The following is an 11,674-nucleotide window of genomic DNA, read 5'->3' on the forward strand; positions in this document are numbered from 1 at the left end:
TCCGTTTTCTGTGCATGGTGAACAAAGCCTTATATGCATTCTCCTCAGTGATATCTTAATCCCTGATGTCAGAGATTTCTTTAGTAGTTCAATAGAACAAGTACTCTGTGCCCATTTCAATAAGAATTTGTCAAATTAAAGTTTTGAATCATAAATATACACAAAATAAACACATAAACATACACATAAATAAATAAATAAATATATACAGTACTGCCCAAAAAGTGCACAGAAAAATAAAAAATGCTGCAAAAATAAAGAAACATGAGGATTAATGTATATGTATTGTATGTTGGGGTTTATTGTTTTCCCAGTTAAAGAGACTTCTAGTAAATAAAAAAATCAATAGCTTATTGGCCTGGAAGCAATGGAAAATCCTACGAATCTACTGTGTATCCGCAGAGTATAAAGTTAATACTGCACAGTGAATAATGGTTTTGCCCTTGCTGCGCCTGTGAATGGTATCGCCCACTACGCCGGAAAAGGAAGTAAGAACGTAAATAAAATGAGATTTCTATATTTATTAAACTGTTTAATGTCCGTTCTTGATGTGTATATTTGGGTTTATCTGTTAATGTTTTTACTATATTTAAAACAAAATACTAAAAATTTAACAAGCATAAGGATTTCAGTTGCTATATATGGTATCCGTGCACCACGTGACTTCCTTTCCGGTCTAACCTGACAACATGGACGCCAGCCGCGTGCAGCCGATCAAGCTTGCAAGAGTAAGAAAATACGTAATATTGTAAAAGTAAACACATTTATGCGGATAGACTGTTACCTTAATGTATCACGTTTCGGCCGGTGCTAAAACGTTGATGCTAAGTTCACATTTATTTGCCAAATAGCGAGCGGCTCTTCTGCTCTCGTGCCTCTATCATGGAGGCCTGCTCATGCCGCGGTGTTGGCTAGCTGCCTCAGTGTTAGCCTTTTGGAAGCTCATTTGGGCTTTTTTTCGTCACGTCATAAAAATACGACATATTTCTAAATCTGTGATATTAATGTACAACTTTACGTTCCTTTCAGGTCACCAAGGTGCTCGGAAGAACTGGTTCCCAGGGACAATGTACACAGGTATGCTAACGTGGCTAACGCACAACTGATACAATTTACGGAGTTCAGGAGCAGAGGAGAGGCTTGTTTTTAAATGTTATAGATAATACCTGTGTGTGACCTGTGTTGAAGTGAAAGTTTGGTGACAAGAAAGCTTTTCATTGTAATAAAAATATGTTTGTGAAGCAAAGGCGCTATAATGATCCGTTTGTCATAGTATTGCTTATTCTGTCCAATAATTATCTAATAAAGTCACTATTCATTATATATTAAACCATAATGATGAATTAAAATAACGACAGATGGCCACTATTTGGCAAACTACAAATTTTTATCTTTAGACTGTTTTTCCAGCCATTTAATTAAATGATAAAAAAGTTAATATAAATAAAAAAGGAGCAAATTCTAACTTTGAAGAATCTGGCACCAAGCATTGCCTTACAAATTAAGCAAATTACTGTCAAATGTGAGGTTATCTGTGTAAGCAGACAACCATGTGAGAGTTCACTTGTCATTAAGGACATGATCAAACTGAATAATGTGATGATAATGTAGTTTTTGAATGTTTCCCCTCAGGTCCGTGTTGAGTTCATGGATGACAGCAACCGCTCTATCATCAGAAATGTGAAGGGCCCAGTCAGAGAAGGAGATGTGCTGACACTCCTGGAGTCTGAAAGAGAAGCCAGAAGGCTGCGATAGGTGAGAGCAGTGTGATGGACAAGGTGACGTTATCCTTTAATCGGATTTTAAAAAATAAACTTGGTTTTACAAGACTTAAAAGAGGTTTCAGTATTTTGAAAATCTTGTAGGCAGTCCTTGAATTTACACTTCTGTAAAGTTAACATACATACAGACCTTCATAGAGACAACAATATTTGAATGTATTTGTGGGTTCTGCCAGGGCTCATGTCTTGTTCCAATATGCATATCCACACCAGCCCTCACAGGGACAGGTCCACCAAGACAATTAGGTAGATTGGTTTTAATGATACAGTTATATGTTGCTGAATTGCTGCGACTCACTTTCTGGTGTGAAAAGGTTATTTTTCCTATTGGCACAGCCTGAAACGTGCCCAAATGTAGCTGTAAATGCATAACATGAGTTTGTCACTCTGCTGATACATTGATCTCTCATACTGTCCAGGTAAACAAGTAGAATCAAGTGTTTGATCTCTTGTCTTCACAGTGCCCGCAGAAACTCTGAGGTGCCGATCCGTCGCTGTGGAGCAGAAGATGACCTTAGTTCCGCCAGCAATGGATTATATTGCAAGTTGTTCAGATGTTTTGAAATAAATTTGGGTATTGAGACATGTTTGGAAGTCTTGTTTTTATTTAATGCCAGTTATTTGTGAGTAGTTGGCTCTCACTGCTAACTGACTTTTTGTTATTGACTTGTTTAAGATGTAAAAAAGTGCTGAACATTGGACATAATCTTCAGTAATTAAGTTGAAATCTGGTTTTTCTAAACTGCATAACTATGGGCTACAGGCACATACAGGACAACAGTAAAATAGACTCCAAGTGTCAGATCAAATGTTAAATGTTAAAAAAGCTTGGACTCCATAATAGTATCAGATTAATATCATGTTGGTGCAGAGGCAGTAAATAATAATCTCTGCCAACTGAAACAAGAGCAGGTTTATTTTTAAGTGAGCATAAGGGCAAATTACAACTTGGCAGTGCTCCTGCACTGCTGTGTGTATGAGTTGATGTTGATATTCTTGCAATTTAAGCTCATCACATGTAACTGACATCTGGTTCCACCAATAAGTGGTCCCCCTACTCTTGTGGATTGAGGACTACCTGACAGGCTGACCACAGGTTGTGAGAGTGCAGAGCTGTGTGTCTGACACCCTGACCAGCAACACTGGGGCTCCTCAAGGAACTGTGCTGTCTCCCATTTTATTCACCACCTACACAGCTGACTTCCAGTACTGCTCTGAGACCTGTTACCTTCAGAAGTACTCGGATGACACAGCCATAGTTGGGTGTGTGGAGAACGGACGGGAGGATGAGTACAGGGGCCTTGTGGAGTGTTTTGTCAGGTGGTGTGGGGAGAATCACCTGCAGCTGAACGTGGCCAAGACAAAGGAGATGGTGGTGGACTACAGCAGGGATAAGCCCCGGCCCTTCCCAGTCTGTATCAGTGGGAAAGATGTGGACATAGTCTCATCTTACAAGTTCCTGGGGGTCCAACTGGACAATAAACTGGAGTGGTCCACAAACACTGAGGCTGTGTACAAGAAGGGCATGAGCAGACTGTACATCCTGAGGAGACTCAGGTCCTTCAATGTCTGCAGCAGGATGCTCCACATGTTCTGTTGCTGTGTTTATTGTATTTATCCCTTTAAAATGCTGCTACTACAACTCAATTTTCCCACAGGGATTAATAAAGTAAATCTTAATCTTAAGAGAAGGAACATTTTAGCACCCAGTTGTGGAGTATGCATTCTGTCCAGCAGAGGGTAGCATGGGCCAGGTATTAGTTTCTGCAGCATCACTTACAGACTAAATACTTGTTCAGTCTGTAGAGTAAACAGTCGGGTATCATTTTGTCAAACTGTACGCTAACATGTAACATATTTTCTGCCTCTTGCCTTTTACACCTCATTACTCATGCTGCAGTGTGGAACAACCACAGATATTAGAGAATATTTATTTTCTAATTCTTTCCACTTGTGCACTTCTCTGTCCCGCAGTATATGGTATATTTATTTACTTATTTTTTTTTTTTTTAGCAGAGAGGTATTTGACTGGATTCCAGCTTAAAGAACGCGTGGCTGTTGGAACAGGAAAGCAGTTCAGTTTGAGTTATGTGCTCTTTGGCTGCTTTGTGTACACTATAGGTTTAATGACCTTATATTTTCCAGTTTACTTTGACCTACTTTACACACAGGTATGAACTGACCTGCTTGTGTGCAGCATATATTTCACTTGATGTCACAAGCAGCCATACTAATAGGTGCTCCAAAAATGTAAAAATGTATTAAATAAGCTGATTAACTTGTGAAAAAACTCTTTTCAGTTAAATTGAAACAGGATGATGTTAAAATGATTTGTGTGATTGGTTATCACAGTGTAGCATTGATTAATTTGCTGTGTCTTGCAAACAGTGTCACTTTTTGTGAGTCCTTATGCAGTAAATCACAACACGGCCTCCTCCTCTATGAAACTGTGCCATATCCTAACCCGACCAAGGAAAAGCCAAGCCCAACCACATCGTGGTAGTGTTTCAGCGTGGTGAAAAACAGACTTAAAAATAAAAAGGGCTGTGTTTTTATTTTTGGTTGTCATGGTTAATACTTCTGCAGCTTCCTGTGTCATAAAAACATGTGTGGCTCAACTAGGGTAGCAACAACAAGTCAGTGAAACCAACACAGAAATTTGACACCAAGCCACAAATTAATTCCTGGCAGCTATTTAGCTATGAGAGAGAGAGATAGCATGCAGGCACTTGACAGCTGAATAACTGAAGAAGTAATAAGACAGTGAGAGAGCAGCGGGTGACAGAAAAACGAATAAATAAATCATTCGAAATTGAATCTGGATAAACAGCATTTATCTCCGTCTGTGTGCATAAACAGGTTTTTCCAAAATATGCCCCTCAGCTGCATGAAAACACCCAGTGTCACCTTGGCCTCTGCTGTCATCATGATTCCACGCCGCTCCATCTCCCCCCACCCACCCACCCCTCCAGACCTACGAGAGGCATGTGTTTACCATCTCCCCCCTGTCTCTATACCAGGTTAGAAACCCCAGGATCCACCCCAAGGCCGATCCTTGTTTGTCTGCATGCCACCAAGGTCTGACTCAGCCAGTAGAAAACAGCAGCAGTGGATCTGTCTGACTGTCTGATATCTGCAGCACTAGGACAGATATTTATGTGTGTATATATATATACATACACACATATACATGTTTACACACACACAAATATATATAGTGTAGGACTTGTGTCATTAGGCTACTTTGTGTCAGCAAGTTCTACACAGCAGAAAACATTATTAAACTAAAAGATGAATGAAGCCTTTAAAATGTTTTCATCATGCACACTGTTGTTGGATTTGACTGTGCAGCTGTTTTTCTCCTGCTTCATATATGCAGCTGTACTTGATATAACAGTACTGTTAGGTTAAATATTTCTAAAAGAATTTACCTCAGGTCACAGATTCTTAAGATTATGACTGATACCCTGTGCAGTTTCTACTTGACACAGCAGCTCCTTACACTGGTGTTAAGGGACATGTTGGAAAATGGAGGAACTTGGCAGAAGGTTTGCTTTGTTTCTCCCATGCTGGGGCGACAGGATGTGCAGCGGGGAGGTCATGGAGTCTCCACAGGGAGAGAGAGGCCTCTGATTTACACACTCTGAACTCAACTATGACCCGGGTCATGGACCTCAAATTTACGAATAGGGCCCCCAGGACTCCAAAGAAGTCACCCCAGAGGTAACTCAAAGTCAGTCCCTGCCCCTCTCTGTCCCTCCATGATTATTGAACTTTAGTAGCCTTGCCACACACTATTCTTATTAGCTCAGGTTTTTCACAGCTCACAGCAATGAGAGAAAAACTTAGATGGCACACTCACTCAGTAAGGGCTAATAATGTCTTTAAAAGCACTCATTGACTGCTGTGGGGATAAATAACTATTCACCACATGTAGGATAGCAGGAGGAACATCTGAAACGACACTCAATGCAGAAACAAAAAAACTAAAAACCAGAAATGAAGAGACGGCAGCAGGAAGGATGGCAGTGAAGCTAAACACAGTTTGGACATTCTTCATGCGCTTTAAGTGAGTTAAAGTGTAAATGGGGGACTCTGAGGTGCAAAGGTCAGAAAAGCAAGCCCGCCATTTATTTATGGAAGGCTCCATCGCCTGCAAAGCATACGTCAACTTAGATGTGTTTTTCTCACGATTCACTGCACCAGCAGCAGGTGCACCAACAGACAGAGAACGTGACACAGGGTTGGTCAGCTGCTGATGATAACAAAGCCTGTTGATGCTGAAGGCTGTTTTCAACACGTCTCTTACTAAACACTACCACCACCACAACAACAGCACCACAACAGCACCACAACAGCACAGCTTCGTGGACTGTGTCCCCTGGAACAACAACGCATACTTGGCACTACACACCGGCTCACACAGCCAAGTATTGTTCCAGAGGTGAAAATACTGGTGTGGCCTTGTGTAAAAAAATGTGATGTGATCAGACCTGTTTAGTGCCTGCACGTTACACCTGTTGCTCACCACTGCTGGGCGAGCGTTTAGTCTCAACATGAGCCAAAAAAATAAGGGTAAGAGGCCGTGTTGATGCTACATCTGTTTTTCACTCCTCTGGGTTGTTTTTAACAGGTTAGTCTGACTGCATGTACACATTCTGATTTTATACAACTTTGCTGCACAAAGCGGCACTCGTTTAAGGAAATATTACAGCTGTTGAAAACCTCAATGCAGCAATAAAACCCTGAGCTGCACACACGAAGGACCCACACCTGGGTCAATAGTAAATCAAAACCTACTCTATGTAAAATCCCGGAAGATTTGACCCATCACTTGTGTAAGTGTCAAAAACTGCCTTAAGAAAAAAATGAGCTAAAGTACTTTCTGAGGCCACTCAATTTCAATTAGGAGTCTGGATTTGAGATTAACGTGGATCAAGGCGCTCATTAGAGATTATTGTGGTTTTAATGCCGTGGCTCAACAGATGGTCAGAGGTCAGTGTGACATCTGATAGTTCTGTAAATGCACAATGGTGCCTCAGTTTGACACTAAAATGTTCACGTTGGTCCATAGATGATTTCAGTGATAAAGCTGTCAAAAGGTTTAAACATTAATCTAATCCCTAACCACCTACATCTGACCAAGCAGCAACAGAAGACATCAGAAAAGTGATACCAAACCTAACTAGGAAACAGGAAAATAAAGCAAACCAAGCCAAATAAAGCAGACCAATGACCCTTTTACACATTTCAATGTGATGCTGGGTATGTCACTAACATCTGTTTTTTTGTCTTCAGTAGGATCACCTTTTATGCCCACACCAAGTGGCTGCAGTCATGCTACATATTTCCCCTTCTTCTGGTGTGATTCGACACAGTGTTATAACACACCAATGGCCTTATTTAGCAGTAACCTCTACAACCCTCATCCACAAACCCCATCACTCATCGATGCCCTCCATGCTGCTCCCTGCTTACCAGGCCTGACACTGAATGCAACACATAAACCACAAACTACTGGTAAATGGATTCATTTATCTACCTACCAGCATGTAGTCTAATTTTGCTCTTTTGAATGGATTGTCCTTACAAACTGTGAACGTGTATCTAAGTCAGGCCCTTACTTCAGTTGTCATTAGGTGACATGGCTCCAGCTGTCATATTTGGGAAGGATTAGACTCTTGTTAACACTAGAGGTGTTATTTCTTTCAGAAGGTTGTTGGTTTCTGGACAAATTTACAGTGTTATTTCCCTTCTTGCAGCAGGAATAGGAGACATAAAAGCTGCATTTCTGCAGAAATGTCAGTGCTAAAGCGCACACAGCTGCAGTGTTACAGTCTTACTGTAGGTCAGAACTCCCACTGTCCTGGAGAACACTGTGTAATTCAAACCTTTTTTCTTCTTCCTCCTCCAAACCACCAGCTGCTGAGCACTCGACAGAGGCCGTCTGCCAATACCCACATCTTTCCCAGAACAGGCCTCTTTCACAGTGAGATCCCTTTTCACTTCAAGTGTCTCCTCCATCTGACCTGCTTCCACCTCCTCTCCTGTTGATTAAAATTAATTGGCAGGTGAAGAAGTATCATTGTGATCAGTAACCTACACCCAGTGACCTGAAGCACTTACTTACACTGTGGTATGGCGTGCTTGAATATTCCACAGGAGGCCAATGACTTCGTGGGAATCAGGCTCCATAGCTGGGGGTGCACACCAAGGGGCTCACTTTGGGGACAAAGAAGAATCAGCGCTGTGTCCTCTGAAGCTCTGGGGAGACTAAACAGCGAATGCATTTTTAAGGTTTGGTTCTGGAGAGCTCGTTTAGAGGCCACAGCTTCCTCAGAATCCCCAGGCGTTATAGACATGCATTTGATGTATTTACAGCTAGTATGGAATTCTTCCCTGACCTTGGCAACTTGTTTTGGACTCCATGGATTTTTGTTTTTTAAATAAACAGTAACTTACAGCAGGGATCCTCATCATGTATATTGCATTATTTTTGGAGCTGGGATAGCTGGTTGCCTGTTTCCTGTCTTTTATGCTAAGCTAAGCTAAGCATCATCTGTCTATAGCATCACATATAACAGAGTCAATGATCTTTTTTGTGACAATCTGGGAAAGAAAAATCATTCATTTTTCTTTTTTTTTCTTCACTGTCACTCGACAGTTTTAACTCAGAGTAACCTCCTTGTTATCACCTGTCCTGTTGTCATACATAAGTATCAGTCAGCGGGTCATCTTGGTGCTGAGAAGAAAAGAAATGTTTCACCTCATGCGTTCACTTATGCCTGAGGATCAAGTCTGACAGTGTCTGCAGTCTTACACGCCCAGCATGTGTTTGTTCAGTGTGCATAGATACAGTAAATCACTTCCAGCTCCATAAAGAGCTGCCAGCATACACATACAGCCACAGTGTATACATATTTAAATTTTCCAAACTGGAATATGTGTACATTCTGTACAGTTTTCTTTGCTTCCTGCCAGCTGGGACGGTCATTCAGTGCAGGAGCAAGGAAGAGCATGTAGCAGAGTCTGTCTAAGAAAAGACTCACCCGGGTCGTCTGTCAGCGGGAGTTTGCTTGTTATATCCATTCTGAGAAAAATTTCACAGCGGTCAGTGAACCACATGTTAAAGAACATGCATGTCATGCAGCACATGTGTGTGTGTGTAAATTTAGCATGTGATGTAAAGAAAGGAAAAGAAGATGGCCCTGTACGTGTTGTCTTATATCAAAGTGTTTTTGAAAGGGGGGGGGGGGTACATATGATTCTAAAGTGACCTCTTTAGGGATTCAAAGTTCATGTGTGTGAGAGAATCTGAGAGTTCTCCTGCATGTCAGACAGGAAATATCTCATATCCTCTCAGCTCTGCTCTCCCTGCCCGGGCCTGTTTGCATTGGTCCAAACCAGAGGTGAAACAAGTCACACCTCGTCTCGGAGTACAGCTGCAGGCTAAAAGCTAACTGCAGGTTATGTGCAGCAGTATGCAGTTCTTGGGGGTAATAATACAGTAAAGTGATGTTTTTAATTTGGACCACTGGGAGGCAGTAGTGTGTCACGTGGCTGTCCTCAGTATGAAAATTGAAAAACTGGTTCATTATAAGTCCTCACGTGCATGCATGCATGCATGCGTGTGTGTGTGTGTGTGTGTGTGTGTGTGTGTGTGTGTGTGTGTGTGTGTGTGTGTGTGTGTGTGTTTGTGTGTGTGTGTCAGCAGGTTTTTCTGCTTTTTACTGATTTGGTTGTTTGTAGGGCTACTTATCAAGTGCAGTCTGTCAGGTGTGTCAGGCTTCCTGTACACTTCATGTTAACTCTTTATGGCTCATTGAGCCACATGTAGTCACCATTGTTAGTGTAACACATTGAATCACTGTGTTGAGTTATTACCAACATACCAATGTCATTGCTTCTATTATGGCTGATGTAATCACATAGTTTTGCAAAGCTGAAGATGAAGTGTCTGCTGATGGGTTCTAGTGAATTGGTTCCTCTTTCTCTAAGCAAGTAGTTTTGCAAAGAGCAGTTTATAGCCATTAAAAATCTGTCCCTCTTCCATGCTTACCAACTGATGATACTAATACTAATGATACTAATGACATGCCAACATCATCATGCACCCCTATTAACAAGTCCATGAGTGATCTCTGATCTCTCTGCTCAGTGATGAACCGTCATGAGCTCCACTCCTATCTGTGCATGCTGACAGCTGAAAAGGTCACCTATGGTCTGCTTCTCATGAATATCTCATCATACCATCTCTGAAGAGCACAGGGATGATGCCACAGTGTCCTAATGGACCATTTCCATTTATCTACCTCACTTGATTGACATTTATTCAGATATTTCTGGCAAACACAAGTGGAAAGAAATCTGCTACTACAACCTCATAAAAAAGGCCAGAAATGGAAAGAGATCACAGATCACAGTCTATCCATGGGAACCAGAGGTTTTACAGCTCCAGAAGCCTCCAGCACCTGTTTTTTTTTTCTTCTTCTTCTTCTTTCCATCCTCTCCAACATGACTAAGTCAGGGGGCTGCACTGAGATTTACAGATGTTCTGTGTTTGGAATCTGGGTAAAAGGTCACCATGCTGGCTAGAGATGGGAGTGGCCATTTTGGGAAATTGAACAAGCAGCTGTGGCGAGGCGTGGATCCAGTGATGATCAGTAACATACAGGGAGAAATTCCTACAAGCCTCGAAGATATTCACAGCAAGCAGATGGGACCGAAGCTTATTTTATCTATTTGTTTAGTCTGTTCCCATGTATCGTCTACAGACTTCCAGTAGTGGATGAAAATTCACTTGAATACTGTACTTTATAATTAATAATAATAACGAAGTGCTGCAAAAAATACTCAGCTACATCCATAATAATAACTAAATTAGATCCATAGCATCCACTCAGAGAATGAAAAGAAATGATAAGGGACTAATCTACATATGGGATGGGCAACGTCCACTGACACTTCACACACATATTCTGACAGTCCTTTACTCCATGCATAAATGCATTACACAACTATTATCTGAAACAATTTCAACACACTCACATTCTGCTTCTCTTGACTGACACACTATAATTTATCCATAAACCACACATCCTTCAACACATCTGTCAAACTCTGGTTGTCAGAGATCCATTTAATGTTTCTTTGACAAGCAATAAAATGAATTCTCTGCCTCCCTTAACCTCCACAGACATCAGTATGATATGAAAAAGCCAGCTTTCCTTCATTTACACCCTTATTGCTTTAAAAGTTCCAGAGGACAACTGTCATCAAGTTCAATCATTACTGTAAGTGTCTGACACGCACTTCTACACAGATCATTTACCTGTGAAACATACTCCAGCTATTCAAAAAAACCTGATGATGTTCTGAGGTTATCCTGTTTTACTGGTACTGAGAGGACGTGAGTCATCACTGCAGTCTGAACAAACACAGGTAAATCTGTCTGCATTAACCTCAGTGCTCCCACTGAAAGGGAAACGGCGGGTTCAAATTGATTAGGAAAAGCCTATTTTTAACCAGAACACAGCAGGTCATTGAGAAAAATCTCTCTCTGCTGAGGTATTCAGGGAAATAATGGGTGTTTGTCACATTCCAGGAACATAAACAAGGGAGCTCAGTTTTCTCATCCTTAGCACTGTCAGCAGTCTCCCAGTTACCTTTCACCTACTTAGTCTGGGCTACACACAGGAGAGGGTTAACCCTGCTCCTTCTTTTGTGGAGAACGTATGGCCTGCGAGCTAACCGGTGGAGACTGGTTAAAAACCCTAAGGCCCTGTAATGTGGGCATTCTCTGTGCTGCGAACTTTCCCCTAATTCTCACAGTCCTCACAGCCTCCAAGTGAGGTGGAGATCCTCAGCGAGCAGCACCTCAGGCCAAAGCATAC

At 41.5% G+C, this 11,674-nt stretch overlaps 1 protein-coding gene across 2 annotated transcripts; it reads left to right on the top strand.

Annotated features, from left to right (window-relative positions):
• Nucleotides 1-657: 657 nt before the first annotated feature.
• On the top strand, nt 658-2,368 carry rps28 (ribosomal protein S28). Of its 2 annotated transcripts, none has more exons than XM_028428661.1 (4): nt 658-728; nt 1,030-1,077; nt 1,633-1,778; nt 2,243-2,368. In XM_028428661.1, exons 1-3 carry the CDS (start codon nt 690-692, stop codon nt 1,753-1,755), a joined length of 210 nt encoding a protein of 69 aa, XP_028284462.1. In that variant the 5' UTR covers nt 658-689; the 3' UTR covers nt 1,756-1,778; nt 2,243-2,368. The 2 variants fall into 2 exon arrangements, with proteins under 2 accessions (XP_028284462.1, XP_028284461.1); XM_028428660.1 differs by having other exon boundaries at nt 1,633-1,755.
• Nucleotides 2,369-11,674: the final 9,306 nt, after the last annotated feature.

Source organism: Parambassis ranga, chromosome 17, assembly GCF_900634625.1.
Source record: "Parambassis ranga chromosome 17, fParRan2.1, whole genome shotgun sequence".
In the NCBI taxonomy this organism is placed as follows: Eukaryota; Metazoa; Chordata; class Actinopteri; family Ambassidae; genus Parambassis; species Parambassis ranga.